This window comes from Parambassis ranga, chromosome 21 (genome assembly GCF_900634625.1).
Source record: "Parambassis ranga chromosome 21, fParRan2.1, whole genome shotgun sequence".
NCBI classification, from domain to species: Eukaryota; Metazoa; Chordata; class Actinopteri; family Ambassidae; genus Parambassis; species Parambassis ranga.
In genome coordinates, this window is record NC_041041.1 from 10,065,834 (window position 1) to 10,080,981 (window position 15,148).

The window sequence follows — 15,148 nt, forward strand, 5'->3', positions numbered from 1 at the left end:
ATTGAATTTCAGTTAAAAACAAAATAATAATTAAAAAATAAAGTTTTGTTTGATTGTAAAATAATCATATGATCACTTACTGCTGTATATTTATAGCCTATTTTATTGAAGCCAAATGTGGTTGTTTCCAAATTTCAATTTTCATTTTTTTTTAACTAAAAATTTAGTGTACTAGATATGATTCGGTTTAAGCCTGACATTTTACATGCAATGTTGTGTTTGGGATGATAGTCAATCACTGAATCCACTCATTGAATTATGAAACAGAGTTAAAAATGAAACTTTATGATTCAAAGATGACGGCAAGTACTTGTTTTGAACTTTAACTGTATAGGCATGCTGTTACTGTGTGGCTGTATTGTGAGGGCTGAACATGCAATCAGTTTTCCTGACATGACTCATTTGTAGAGCCATGACTCAAAAGTGATGAGATCACTGAAATTTGTCCTCAGTAGGACTGCAACCTTCAGATCAGTTTAACACAAAAATTGAATTTTAGATGTGAATTTATTAAGGCATTAAGTGACAAAACACTGTAGCTAGTGCTCTTCATGTAATGCCCTTTATTCAACAATATAAAAAAAAGATGTTTTTAAACTTGCAATTTTTAAACACTTGAAGTGCTTTTTTGTCTTTACGGTCTAGACAAAACAAATGAGAATTTTCTTTTAAGGACAGCACAGATTTTTAACATGATACACATCCAATATAATACATTTGTCACTACTGTTTGATACATGACCAAAAAAAAGAGAAAACAAAAAGGACAGGAACACTTCTTTGTTTTAGCAGAGCACACCAAGTCTCATGTGGTGAGATCAAGTACAGGCAATGAAAACACAACGCTGCTGCACTATGGTGTTACATCCAGTGGGAACCTTCAGTTAATTGATACCGAAGCTTCTTTAACTGTCATTCTATGCTGCATGTACTCTCATCTTACATCATTCCAACACAGTGGCTAAGAAACATTAATCCTGAGTGACGCTGGACTCGGCTGGAGGGTCGCTGGTCTTGGGTCGTTTGGACTCTGGAGGCTGGCACACTGGATCAGTAGGAGGAGATGGACGCTCTGGTGAAATACAAATGAAGATACCTTTTAGATGAACAAGAAGCTCAGTGGTGGCCATTTTGATAGAAATGATGTCACCACTGCTGTGGACCACTTTCTATCTGAATATGTGGGAAAATATGTTAAGTGATTCATTCAACCTTAGGCCTAAATACAGTGTATGAATGCACAACATCAACAATTAGGGCAAGGGATGCACCGACCCATTCTGCAGGTTTGGTCCAATTAATTAAAAAAAACATCACTTTATGCTGACAATTTTTTTCAAAGATACTAGATTATTATGTGTTTGAGCCTGTCAGTATGGACAAAGAAAGGTAGCTCATACATTTCTGAATTATTTTTATATGACAAGTGCAACATAAAAACAACAGCAGTTGTCTTTACTAACCATGTTTGGCCTTTTCTGTGGAGGAGAACATTGAACCAACAGCTTGAGATCGATTCGCAACAGGAGTCAAAGACACTCTCCTGTAAACAAACACAAAAACACACAGAAGTTAAAACGTGATAATCGACCCAAAATAATATGAATGACTTTTCCACAGTATTTATCATCTGTTTGCGATGTTGCAGTTAAATCTGGTCAAATGTTCAGAGTTAGATGTGAAAAGAGTGAATACAAAAGCATGTGCAGCCCTGTCTTTGTCTACAAGCAGGCTGTCAGGGTGATTATTATTTAGTCAGTGGGGGGTCCAACGAACCCTTCATTCCAGACAGGGCTTTGTTCACAGTACTGAGCATGTGTAGCGAGGAAAACATCACAAATGCCAGAAAAGACTGGACATCTCTTTTTTTCTGAAGATAATGTTTTCTCTTGATTATAAGGACAATGTTTCTTTTATTTCTAGTACTGCAGCTTTAGAGACAATCAGCCAATCACTGTAGTGGGAGGGTGACCTGTCAGTGTGACAACAACACACGATCGCAGTCAAAACACATTCAAATGTGGTAGTTCCAAGTATTATATTTAGCATTAGAGAGAACCTGCTCCTGTTTTACATCTAAACAACATCTTTGATACCCATGATTTTGAGCTATAGCCAGTGTTGCTACATCACTCTTGATTTGGCCTTCTGTCAAGAAGGACTGTATTCAAACTAGCTTTTTTAAGCATTGCAAAATCTTCTGCAACACACAGAGAGCACTATACCCCTGGGGACCAAGCTTTTCTGTTCTGGCTCATAGATTATGAAGGAGTCTGAATGTTTTGCATCTCATCTCACCAATCTCTTCCATGGCCTTTTTCAATCCCTTTACAGTTTTTTAATGTGAAGTAAATACATTCTTAAGCTCTTTATGTAGTTAATGTAATAGAATAGAATCATTCTGTAAGCTTGTTTTTAAAACATTGTTAAACAGTACATACAAAGTATGATTACCTATATGATCCGCTCAGTGTCAGCGAACACCATCTGGTGTGAAGCCAAACTTGACATAGCAGAACAGAAACTCTGACACTGACTAATGTTTTGGTGGTGTAATTACACACCAGCACACAATTATAACCCTGGTCACTTCTAGCACTATGGTGTACAATCATTATTACCCTTCACAAGCAAAGCATACCAATGATTTTTCATAGAAGACTGTTTACCTTGGGGTTGGTCCCTTTGGGGTAGTTGTACCTTTAGGGGTGGTGGGCCCAGCTGTATTTGGACTGTTGAGGACTTTTGGTGTGCAGGGTGTAAGTGGGGTAAGGCGTGGCTGAGCTGTGGAGGAGTTGGTGGGTGTGAGGGGAGCAATGCGTGGCTGGGGAGTTGATGGTGCGCTCGTGCTCCCCGACACTGGGGTCTGAGGAGCTGAGGGAGTGGAGGCTTTAGGGGTAGTGGGCTTCCCCCAGCCCTCCAGGGTGTTGAGGGTGATCCTACGGGGCTGAGGTTTAGCTTTAGCAGTAGGGGTGCTCTTTTTCTCTGGGGGGGTGACAGAAGGGCTCTCTTTAGTTTGGGGTGCAGGAGTTGGGACTGATGTCGTAGGCTGGGCGACAGGAGAGGAGTTCTTGGCCTTCTTGCCCTTTTTCTCTGCAGCACTGTTTGGGACAAAGACCTCCAGGGTGGGTGGCTCCTTCAATGGAGTGCCAAGCTCCCCTGGAGAGAAGGACAGGAAGGAGCAGTAGCCGTCTGTGGAGGACACAGCCAGGAAAGAACCATCACGTGACCTAAACAGGATACAGTAGAAACGTGTCAGTGGAATATAAAAAAGGAAGCAATTATTATAAATTCATCCTCAGGGTTTATACAATGCCTATAGTTCCATATTTGAAGGAACTTATGGGGGCAGATATTATGGGATTTTAGGATGAACTGATTTTAAGAAATGTAAATAAATGACACAATAACCTCAGTTTCCCCCTAACAAGTGTAGAGTATTGATGCAAAACCTGCTAAAAAAGTAAACATAAAACGTTACCATGTAAGGTCGCTGAGTGTGTGGTAGTGGATGTTCGACACCAAGCCAAATGGAAGAGTCTGCTGTGTATCATACAGGAGGATGGAGTCCTCAGAAGCCACTGCAAACACCATTCGATACGGCAACTGGAATACGTTGGGAAGAGGCTGTGCAGAGCCATCTGTAGGGGAGAGGAGAAGTTACATGAAGAACAGGAAGACCAAAAACATTTTAGAAAAGAAGGCCTCCTAGGTCATGGCAGCACCTTCTCCCTTTTTGGTCCTCAGTTCAAAGTAGACGGGACAGCAGCGCACTGCCAGTGTCGCTTTAGTTGGACATGGCAAGTGGGCAACAGGCCTAAATGACACAGACACAGATTTATACATCAATACAGGTGTTAATACGAGTCTGCATAACCTTTAAAAATCAACACTTACCTCTTCAAACTCTTTCTGGAAAAGATGTAGGTAGTATTTATGATGTTTTCTCCGACTTCCACACATCCAGCTTATGAAAATGAAAATGAAAAAAGGTTAATATGAAACATTTTTTACTTGCGTATAACGGTTTAATTTGGAGCATGCTGTGTGTACCTGGGGCAAGTAGGAATGACCCATCTGGTGTAAACGAAAGCCGACGAAAGAATGACCTCATACTGTCATCGTGGAACATTCTGTACTGCTTGACCTGTAATGTTACATTCAGTTACAGCACTGCGAGAGTTTATGTAAAAGTTGGCAGAGAGTTCAGTAGAATTTCATATTTTTTATGATCAAATATAAAAAAAATTAAAGCAAATGGGAACATCAAAATTTCTGCTTACCTCTCCTTCTGCAAGTGGCCCAGAGCTCATTTTACTGATACAGAAGGCTTTCTTCTTGGTGTGAGTGCTGTACACACGCATCACTCTGAAGGAAAGCAAAACCATTGTGATCAGTCAGATTTAATAACTAATTACTCAACAAAATATGCATTTCACCCACAGACAGGGGAAGAGTGGTCTAAACATCTTTTTATCTACCTGTCACAGCTGAGAGTAGCAACATATTGCCCTAGAGGATCCCAGGTCACCCCCTGTACGTAACTCTTGTGGTCATTCAAGATGCACAGCTTCTGTCCTAAACAGCAGAAAAACAGATGCACAACAACATAAATATAAAACCAAAGAAACACAGAATAAGAATTTGTATCAACACGCACAAACAAACCTTTGTTGATGTCCCACATAATAGCGGTGTTGTCAACAGATCCTGAAACCATGAGGTTTCCATCCTGTGTCCAACAAATGTCATACACATCCTCTATGTGGCCCCTAAAATTAAATGACACCAATGCCGAAAATGTAAATTTGGCAATGAAGGTAATTTAGGTTTTTCTCCTGCATAAGACCCTTCTCCATTTTTCTCAGGCATGCAGTTGTTTGCACCTTTCTAAAGAACAGCCAAGTTTTATCTTTTGTTCATCTTTTGAGTTGCACAATGCTGTATCACTTTAACCATCTCCTTTGCATACATCTGATTCTAAATGCAGATTAAATTGTATAAGGAATACTTTATTCTGGCTCTATAAGACAACATGAAAATTAAAAAAACACAGAGGTTGGAAACCACACGTGAAAATTCTGTTGGTGCTTACCTTAGTGTTTTGACCACAGACCAGCTCTCCTTGTTCAGCTGAGCATCTTCTTCCTCCTGGAAGACAGGGGTCTGCTCAGGCTCCTTGGAGTCAATGAGCTTCCACAGCAAAATTGCAGCATCTGTTTCAAATTAAAAAAAATATTCAATACATGACACTATTTATTCTTCTGATGTATAAACTAAGGTTCACTTTAAACAGATTGAGCTTTAACCCTATAAATGTGACTTACCATCTCCACCTGAGGCAAGCAGATCTCCATTAGGGCTGAAACGTACAACGTTAACGGCCTTTGTGTGTCTAGCCAGATTAGACAGAAAATCCACCACTGCCTTCCCGTCTGGACCCATGTCCACCCTCCACAGCTACAGCAACATCAGGAGAAACATATATTTAAAGACATCACACAGGTTATGGCAGGAGGACACAGGCAGTGGGGTGTATATAGTGTTTTTGCCACTATATTCTGACTGTGTATTATGTTATGGACATAATGGTTTATGCAAGTATGCAAGGTGTAGTCAGGAATGAAGTGGGGAAACACTGCCCCCCTAATGCCCTCTTGTGACACATGCACTGATCTGCACAAAGGAAGACTTTTCAGTCCCAGATCATAAAGTATTGTACAGTGTATTTGTTATGTTCAACTTCAGAGAGAACATAAAGGATATTCCGACCAAACTTGTTATCTCCAAATCTCACAGAAATACAAATGAACCATTAAGTATGACAGAAACAGTGATTTGTTTTTTTTTTATATATTGCGATATATATGGACTGATATGAACACAATTATAGCGAGAGGTCAGATTTCTTAGAAACCTGGGACAGTATGTGCATCTGGAACTGTTTCCACTCACTCTGACTGTTGTGTCCACTCCGGCTGTGGCCAGTCGATGAATGCGTCCATCTGCGCTGTGCTGAAAGTCCAAGCTGTAGACCGGCTCCTTGTTGTGCCATGCAATCTCACACGTTACCACCTTCATTTTGTTTTCCAATTTAAAATATTCAACACCTTTCACAGGGAGCAAAAGGTGTAAATCTGACAATTCAAATATTTTTAAAAGGACAAGTATCGGTTCTGTAGCCTGACAAACTGCAAACATGAACTCGGAGCCAGGAATAAACTGCAAACATAAACTCGGAGCTAGGAATTCCAGAAGAAAACAGTTTGATAAAAGTCAATAAATTAAACGACAACCTAGCTAACGTCGTTAGCAGTTACTTTAGCAGGTTTGTTAGGATAATTTGTTACATCGCTGCGGACAACCACCCAGGCCAGGAGTTTGTGTGAGCATCTGTTAACATGCATGTCGGTCCCGAATACGTACGTTCAATCTGTTTACTAATCTAGTTTGTGGACAAAAATTATCCGTAAACAAGTTAAGTGTTTTACCTCCTCTGTTGTCCACCGGAATAGCTAATGGCAAGTTCCCGCGTACGATTCATTCAAAACTTCCGGTAGAGTGGACAGCCCTGATAGGTTAAAAATACGGAAGTGACGAAACAATGACGCGGGTTTTCTTTTTTTATATTACACATCTTAAACGTAACAAATGTGCAATATATCATATATATAAGATATATATAAACATTAGACCTACATTTACACTTGAATGTAATCAGTCTGCTATGAAATATGTCATTTGCTTTTATTTTGCATTAATTTCAATATACATTCAAAGGCATTATATTAAAGTAGTAATGAGTTTACTACATGACAAAAACGTATATTTTACAAACTTAAATTTGTAATCTCAGTCAGAAAAGAGGGAAAACAAGTGGTTCCTCTTAAAGCTTACAATCAAGAACATTTTACCTATAAGTAAACATTTGTTTTTGGTTAAGTGTGATGGTTCCAGATCCAAACCTCACAGTGCTTCTGTTATCCCTTCCAAATGGTATTTAGTATTTATTTGTCTTTTTAATATTTTGCATCCATGTCTATTTCCTAGAGTTGGTGAGTATTTGCATCTGCATTCGCACATGTGCAGTTTTCCCGGGCAACAAACAAATAAGGATAACTATAAATGTTTTTTGTTTCCAATAATTTCCTATCACTAAAAACAAACCATAAAAGGCTTGTTGATTGCCAGCCCTGTCCTATAAGAAATGTTCACAGGACAACCAGTGATAATTTGTCATAGATCACAGAACATGAACAGGGACTAAAAAAACATATAATTTTAAGAGTACACAGCAAAGAGTTAAAAATAAAGTGTCAAACAGAATGAAAGGTACTTTGAAAAAGTGCAGACAAACGTGTTACTGATTTGTAATTACCAAGACATCAGTGCCATCAATTATTTATGTCTATTGCGAACAATATTGCTTCATAATTTAGGATATAATATAACCAGAGTACCACATTTACCTTAAATAAATATAATATCTGTAATTATTTAAGGATAGCAGTATTTAAGTTCTTAACTTAAACTTGAACATTTGAACACCCCACCTGTAAAGATAAAAACTGTTCACAGGTGCAATGTTTTAATTGTGCTTAAAGCCATTGTTTTTTTACTCATTTGCTAATTAGCTTTGTAGCAAAGACAGAATTTACATCATCAAGAACCTGTTCTAGGATCTCATCAATGACATTACATTCATAATTCACTTGCTCCAGGTCTAGTGCAGGGACGAAGGTGACAAGAAGGCGTCCAATATTGTGCCGGAGCGCGATCAAGCTAAGAAAACCGAGAAAGCAGACAAAAAGAGGAATTTCAGATTAACATTACTGTTCTGAAAAATTATTGAATTCATAAATTCTTTGTAATTTATTAGCGGGCCAACCTTCTGGAATTTTCTGAGCTTGAATGTGTTCCAAAGTCCACCGATCTTCTAGCCTCTCCAGAGTGAATGGGAGAACCGGTGACTCTTTGTGGAGCTTTGCTTTCTTCAGGTGCATTTTCTTTCTGCTGCTGCAGGCTCAGACGGAGCTCCTCACACTGGGCTGCCAGGGTTGCTCTTTCCTCCTCCAAATTGTCCAACTGGTGGACAGGAACATAGAGGAAATAAATAATATAACTCATTTATACTTATTTAAAGACACACAAGTCTGCTTTACAGTGTGCTTAACAGTGTCGTGTGCTATTAAAATCTGTGACATTAGGCTCTTTCAACTAAGAACCTGGAAAACCTTGAGAGTGTCTAAGGCTACAGTCGCACAAGTCATATTGTTCAGTTCAGATTTTTTTACATGTATCAGATTGGCTTGTTGTTTGTTTCATTGCCACAAATGTCTTGCATATGTCATTTGCTTCATTAACAGCAAAAATAAGTGACTACTTAAGACCTGTCAAACATGGCTTAATTTGAGAGAAATGAAAACGAGTGACATTTTTGGGTGAAGTGCTCCAAAGGACAGCAGACAGTTCTCAAGCTAAATGTATGAAGAACAAGGCAAAAAAGCTAGGCTGTCAAGATCTCACCCAGACCTAGGATTTGTATAAGCAAAAAGCACATTTTATATAAAATAGGCTTGTAAACAACTCCAGTCAGAGCTTGGACACTGACCTTTAAGTGCAGCTCATTCTTCTCCTTGGTTCTTTGATCCAGTTCCTGCATTGCAAAATCCACTTGCTGTGCAATCTGGTCAGCATCATCTGCTTCACCTTGGGCATTACTGAGACTTGCCTTGGTCTCTGTAGCTGTCATTAAGGCCACTTTGTCCTGAATGAGTTCATTGACTTTGTTTCTGGCCTTCTCAAACAGAGTTTTGTAGTCCTTCTCCTGCTCTGTTTCTTCGGTTTGGCAGGCTTGGTGAGAAGTTTCATTGGTGTGAGACGGCTCCTGCAGTCTTCTCTGCATGTCCTGCAGCTGGGCGGTGAGTTCACAGACCTGCTGTTTTAATGAGTCTCTCTCTAGAGCAGTCTCCTGCATGAGCTCCAGGAGCTGGTCCTGTTGTCTCTGTTCTTCAGCAAGGATGGGGAGGTAATGTGAGGAGAATTTCTCGTCACTGTTATCTGCAAAAGCATTTCCAGCACTTTTCAAATATGTTGCTACATTCTGTGAAGTGTGAGTCTCTTCACTGCTCTCTTGCTTGAACACACTTTGTTCAATGTTGCAGACATTAGAACTGTGGTCTTCACCACTCCCATTACACACACTCTGCTCTGCTTTGTTCTGCCCTTCTGCTGGATTTTGGCTCTGCACTTCCTCCTTGAATGTGGGTACCTCTGTCTGGGTGGTGGTGCTGGACACCTCTTGAGGTGATGCTTCCACAGCTGCAGACCCCACAGACCTTGTTGGCTCTGTGGTGGCATCCACAGCATCATCATTGCTACACTCTAACTGCATGTCAACATTGTTGTCATTCTGCTCTTCCTCTTTCTTTATGTCCTTAAAACAGATGGGAGGATTTTGTGGCTTGGGGGTACTACCAGTCTCCAGGATGAGAATGTCATCATCTGTTTCATCATCGTCATTGTTAATAACAGGTACCGCCGGGGAGTTCTGTGGGGTCACATCCACTGATGAAGGTGTATTTAAGATACGCCGATTAGGGCCATTTAGTCTTGGTCTTTTCAGTGGTGTATGTGGACTGGCAGGCTGTGATCTCTTCCCCCTACAGTATGCACCAAAACACAAGGACAAAGTTAATAGACACCTTTAATAGAGCAAAAATGTACACACACAGATACAAAAATCACACCTGAGGTGTTCCACTGACAGTGAGCATACACTCGAGATAACTGGAAGACCAGTGCTGGTGGAGGGGCTGCAGGCTGCAGAGGCAGAACACACGTTTTAGTATCTTACACATTACCTGTTCTGCTCACACACACAAAAATATCAACTCACCAGCTGGTGAAACGATGGAAGGAGACGAGGATTCAGCCCTCAAAGCACCGCCTTGTGACAACCTACTCCTTGGTGTAGTGGGAGAGAAAGCGACCATCTGTCAACAAAAAAGGTGAAGAAAAAAGAGACAGAGGGTATCATTGTTATTAATAGTATTCCTAAAATTAAATTTCCTCCAAGCCACTGTGGATGACTGATCATCTTCACATCGATGTAATGTTGGATCAAGCAAAACATTTCTCTTTCATTTGTTTAATTAGGTTCTCTTTTTCTACTTTCAGGACATGTGTGGGTCACATGCAGAAATATAGAAAATTCTACAGAATTCACAAACTTTAAAGCAGCAGTGTATATTAAATTACACTGTGGTGTGAATGTATGCGCACCTTTGGTGTGTTTGTTCCTTGTTTCTTTTTGATCTCCCTCTCCCTGAAATTAATAAATCATACATGCAGCAAGTCAGCAGGGATGCAAACTCATCAGGGGGAACGAGGAGGACAAAGATGCAAAATGTCTCATTAACTTGGGTAACAACTGCAATTCTTTATATTCTTGTGAAAAACACTCTATGTAGTCATGCATTTTATTTAATTTTTTCATTGGACGCTACAATCAAAATCACTCCACTAATGGTCTAGATAATTAAGTGCACTGAGGAAAGAATGTAAGAGTGTTTTCAAAGTAAATTTGTGACTCACTGTTGTTTATAAGTTTTGCGGTATGAAGGCTGTTCACCATCAGAATCCTCAGGCTCCTCAAGGACCACGCAGCTCCTGTAAATACATATAAACACATATGCATTTTATCCTGTCCAACTATAGTTACTGAATCGAATCAAAATTATCAAGAATAATTTCATTACCTGAACTGAGGATCGGGATTTAACCGGCAGAACCATTTGTCCGGCAGCTTGCTACAGTCGATCCCATCAGGGAGTTTGCGCCACTGCAAACAATCATCACACTGCACCCAGATTTGATCTGGTCGCTTTCTGAGGGGAAGTTAACATGGTTAAAATTAAATGTAGGTGTACAGTGCATGACATGGTGTCACTACAGAATGCACTAACATGGTATCTTCCACCGGAGTGGTGTTGTTTGGATTTTCTCTCGTCTTCCTGTAGCGTATTTCCTGCCAGTACTCCTCCAATTTGATCCCCAAGTTGTTCATGGTTTTCCTGAAAGAAATAAAGCATGACACCAGCCCAGAAATCCAGAAACACAATTTAAAAAGTTGTTTTTGCGGACAATTCAGACATCAAAAACAAAATGAAGCCCTGACATTATTACCTGTACTTGTCTGTTTCCATAAAGCTCTGTTTGTTGTGGGTTGGATCCAGGAAGTTGCATTCTATCACCCCAATGACTCCAATACCTTTGTTGTTTGCCTGGAGTACAAAGATTTGCATATGACGACATTTTAGAACTCTATGAAGACACCTTAAACAATATTGCCTAGAAAGCATAAACTCACCTTGAGCTGACAGCCCACACGTTCGTAGGCTTTGATGAGTCGGTTCTTGTGGTACATCATGATGCCGTACTGATCTTTACTTTTGGTGTTATATCCAAAAGTTATAGGAATGCGTTTGTTCTAAGATAAGAATTAAGGAAAACCTTGACAAGCATAACAACATATTTTAGAAAGGGGGGGGGGGCACAGCTCTACAGAACTTGTGATGAAAGGATACAAGGAAAATGGGCTTGTAGTGGTCCTTTCTGATGTGGGCCAGGCTTTTGGCGATGAGTTGAGATTTCACCTTCTGACCACGTACATTGATTTGCATCCGTGGTTTCAGGTACAGGATACTACAATATGCCTTCAATTATGAAAGACTTAGTTATTTATTACACAATCAGAGGAAATGTGATGAAAAGTTTTAAAGACAAAGACAATCAAAGTTAAAAACAAAAAAACAAGAACATCTGGGCCATTTTCCAGGTACTATAGACCTGTTCGAATCTGGCAAGTTTGCAGCCACTGAACTAACTGAGGCGAGGAAGGGTGAAATGTATGTGCCTGTCCAGCCACTAAGAGATGGCATGTCAAATATTTTCAGATGTCAGCAACCCTGAAGAGTTTTCAGCAATTGATCTATATGTAACAGTACCTGCTATATTTAACAGGTGAAAAAGGACCAGTTGCAGATGTTACAGTTTGCTTCCTCATTGTGTACACAGTGACATTACTGGGCTACTGCAAGCCAGGTTACAACGAAAGGTAGCAATGAGAAAACATGTAGACATATAGATCACAGCCAAGTGAAGTAACACATACAAAACTACAACATGGGAGGGTGAAGCTAAAAAGAGGGATTATGAACTTAGACATAGCACGTCTCTGCTACTTACACGCAGTGAATAGACACTCTCAGGGACATGTGATGTGGCCCTGTCTAGATTCTGAGACGTATTCAATTCCTCATAGACCTCAGATGGAATTCGAATATCATAGCGGTCCGTCTTAAAATCGAACTCTGTTGTTTGAGTACTGGAAAAAAACAAAAGACTGTCATTTGACATAGCACAAAGACAGAATCGATATCTTTATAGGATGTGGTCTATGGTTTAGCACAAACTGCATGCCGTAAGCATTTATGAAATCCATATGTAGCTTTTGGTAATAAGCTGCAGAGATGAACTCTACTGCTGCTGCTCTAAAGAACAGGAGAATCGGTGAGAGTTGTGTAGCAGCCAGCTGAATACACAGTTTACACTGTGAACTGTGAACACATGTGCTTCTTTCTGAAACAATCTGTCTACTCTGGATTTATACACACACCTGCGGAGGTTCCAGATGATGATGCGTGTGCCAGTTTTTCCAGTGGACCAGGATGAACTGATGGCATTAATCTCAGTAAGCAGTTCTTCCTCTTTCTCGAAGGGGGAATATTGTAAAATGTCCTGCAGACTGGCTTTGTGCTCCTCTTTCACACACAGTGAAGATGAGGTTGAGGATAAATGTAACAAAAAAAATGAACAAATGGGAACATGACTCATACAGCTTTTAAAATATATACAAATATACAAAAAAGTCTGTGGAATTTCAAGAGAATGCGATTTTTTTTAATAAAATAATGAGGGTGTTGTTGGGCTCTAACCTCCCACTGATTAACTGCTATAAAAATTGTCCTTGAGGTTCTTCTACTTCTCCTAATTCAGTCATCTACAAAAGGTGCAGGAAAAATAAAAAAAAAATCACTTGTAATTAAAAAAAGGATATAACTGTTCTCCTGCACTTCAAAGCAAACAATTGGTACAATAATTTGCTTGGCACCAATGGTTTCCAGGTATGTCTGAGAGAGCATCCCAACACAGGAGGTTGTCCTCGATTTGGAAAAGACGATGGCATCTTTGCCGAGGCGCATGGATCCTGACTTGAAGCCGTTGCCGTAGATTCCAATTGGTTGCAGACCATTTACAGCAGTCTTGTCACTGTACCCAAAACTTGAGGAGGGATATTATGTAGTAAGCATAAGAATTTCTGCACTTCTTTTTTTTACCCAAAACTAAGTAGTAGCATCTGTACCTGAGCATCTTGTGCATCGTTTCATGGTCCAGACCATTTCCATTGTCCATAAAGGTAAGGCAATCTTGTCCTTTAAACACGGTCTTATCGATCCAGAACTGTTTGGCACCGACATCTGGATCATAGGCATTGTCTGTTAAGAGAAAGCAGTGTTAAATCAAGCAGTCACCAAACCCTGGTTTTTCTTTTCACAAGAAAAAGACACTGTACATTCTAGGGAAGAGAGACTGATGGTTCGTTGGTTAATTGTTTCCTCCCTCTCCTTCTCATACATACACAACAAAGTCTACCAAGCTCAGGTCATAAATTATTTAATTTAGAGTAAAGTGTGTTGGTTCAGATCAGTATTCTGAGTCAGAGCCTGTAATCAAGCAAATCTGGGCAGCTGTTTCACACTTTGAATTTGGAGGAATATATATGTAATATGTGATCTATTTCAGCGTAACAGTCAAAGTCGCATGGTCGTGCAGACTTAACTTAAGACATCACTAATGTGTAGGAAAACAGAAACAAAACAATTCACTCTCACTTTGAATATAATCAAATGTGACTCACCTATGAGCTCAGCTATGGCACTGAAGGGCCAGGTGTGGCTGGTGGAGTTTGTATGTAGAAACTTGCGTGAAAGCTACAAGTAAATACATGTAAATCTGACTTAGTCCAACCTGAGTAGGAATATTTTTTTAAAACATGGTCATGGTGCTCAGACATAAACAAAGTGATTATCTCTCTGATTTATTAGGCAAATGTAAAACAAAGAATAAATGTTACAGGGCCGATAAATATATGTTAACTGATCTACTTCTAAAACTAAACAGTTTGTAACGTGGAACTTGTTTGTTGTCTTTTTGCCTGTGTGATTTTGGTGACGTGACAGAAATACAGGAAGTGAGGGACGAAATTGCGCCACTAAACACTATGTTTATGTTTAGTGGCGCTCTTTCGTCCTTCACTTCAGTCTTTTACTCACTTTCACACGTGATAACAGCATTGTTTAGAACTTATTACATATATTGACACGTAGTGTGATAAAGAAATATAAAAACAAATAAAAGCAAACAAAGTAAAATGATCACACTCACTGTAAACACTATACAATGTAAGTCTCCTTTCTGGACAGCTGATTTTGTTAGTGCCACTAGTTATTAAAATGAGACGTCTGTTATGCACCTTCACGACACGTGACAGCGATAAGAAACGATTTAATGTTTCCCTTTTTAAATGTTTGTTTTCACAAAACAAATGTCGGCTGAAGCTAGCTGACAGCGACTGAATGCCACCACAGAGCTCCGCAGCAATACAGCCAACACAGCAATGAACACTGCACGACTACTGTACTTTATCAGCTTCTCCTCAAATAAGCAGAGCTGTTTTCCTCTCCACACGCTCTAGACAGCCACACAATAACGGGTTTATAAATACACGAGTAAACTCCGCTCACCGTACTCAGCGGTACACCTCTGTCCGTCTGCGCCGCCGCCATCTTTGAACGGGGTGTGGTAGGCGGAGCTGAAGTCAAAGCACACAACATAGCACCGAAACTATTCCAAAAGTTCATTTGAGGTGGATTAGTGGAGAGGTGTGTTGTTTTGTGTTTATGTTTAAGTTTATTTAACAAAATTGGATGTTTATTTGTGAACTAAGCACAACATCCGGTTCATTTCTTCAGAATAAAAGCCTCATTCCTGGGTGTGATGTGTATTTCACATAAAAGAAACTGAA

At 39.8% G+C, this 15,148-nt stretch overlaps 2 protein-coding genes across 3 annotated transcripts; both read right to left on the reverse strand.

Annotated features, from left to right (window-relative positions):
- Positions 1 to 564: 564 nt before the first annotated feature.
- On the reverse strand, positions 565 to 6,525 carry chaf1b (chromatin assembly factor 1, subunit B). The gene is made up of 14 exons (XM_028393583.1): positions 6,492 to 6,525; positions 5,956 to 6,110; positions 5,328 to 5,460; positions 5,096 to 5,216; positions 4,669 to 4,772; positions 4,482 to 4,578; positions 4,284 to 4,368; positions 4,054 to 4,147; positions 3,898 to 3,967; positions 3,726 to 3,817; positions 3,482 to 3,641; positions 2,670 to 3,230; positions 1,464 to 1,543; positions 565 to 1,072 (listed from the first exon to the last, which is right to left on the reverse strand). Exons 2-14 carry the CDS (start codon positions 6,079 to 6,081, stop codon positions 972 to 974), a joined length of 1,824 nt encoding a protein of 607 aa, XP_028249384.1. The 5' UTR covers positions 6,082 to 6,110; positions 6,492 to 6,525; the 3' UTR covers positions 565 to 971.
- An 847-nt stretch (positions 6,526 to 7,372) lies between these two features.
- Positions 7,373 to 14,940, reverse strand: morc3a (MORC family CW-type zinc finger 3a). Of its 2 annotated transcripts, XM_028394008.1 has the most exons (18): positions 14,868 to 14,940; positions 13,982 to 14,054; positions 13,427 to 13,559; positions 13,121 to 13,344; positions 12,680 to 12,836; positions 12,250 to 12,388; positions 11,589 to 11,717; positions 11,372 to 11,491; positions 11,188 to 11,285; positions 10,968 to 11,075; positions 10,761 to 10,889; positions 10,597 to 10,671; positions 10,285 to 10,327; positions 9,899 to 9,995; positions 9,750 to 9,822; positions 8,612 to 9,662; positions 7,889 to 8,085; positions 7,373 to 7,782 (listed from the first exon to the last, which is right to left on the reverse strand). In XM_028394008.1, the coding sequence occupies exons 1-18, from the start codon at positions 14,907 to 14,909 to the stop codon at positions 7,620 to 7,622; spliced, it is 3,051 nt and encodes a 1,016-aa protein (XP_028249809.1). In that variant the 5' UTR covers positions 14,910 to 14,940; the 3' UTR covers positions 7,373 to 7,619. The 2 variants fall into 2 exon arrangements, with proteins under 2 accessions (XP_028249809.1, XP_028249810.1); XM_028394009.1 differs by lacking the exon at positions 13,982 to 14,054 and having other exon boundaries at positions 14,868 to 14,908.
- Positions 14,941 to 15,148: the final 208 nt, after the last annotated feature.

Excerpts from the sequence above, each read along its gene's own strand:
- chaf1b (XM_028393583.1), bottom strand. The coding sequence starts at position 6,081 with ATGAAGGTGGTAACGTGTGAGATTGCATGGCACAACAAGGAGCCGGTC. Across the intron at positions 5,217-5,327 it reads GCTTGCCTCAGGTGGAGATG|ATGCTGCAATTTTGCTGTGG; the intron begins GTAAGTCACATT and ends AATTTGAAACAG. Across the intron at positions 3,818-3,897 it reads TCCAGAAAGAGTTTGAAGAG|GCCTGTTGCCCACTTGCCAT; the intron begins GTAAGTGTTGAT and ends TGTGTCATTTAG.
- morc3a (XM_028394008.1), bottom strand. The coding sequence starts at position 14,909 with ATGGCGGCGGCGCAGACGGACAGAGGTGTACCGCTGAGTACG. Across the intron at positions 10,672-10,760 it reads AATCCCGATCCTCAGTTCAG|GAGCTGCGTGGTCCTTGAGG; the intron begins GTAATGAAATTA and ends ATGTATTTACAG. Across the intron at positions 9,823-9,898 it reads TTCCATCGTTTCACCAGCTG|CCTGCAGCCCCTCCACCAGC; the intron begins GTGAGTTGATAT and ends CTGCCTCTGCAG.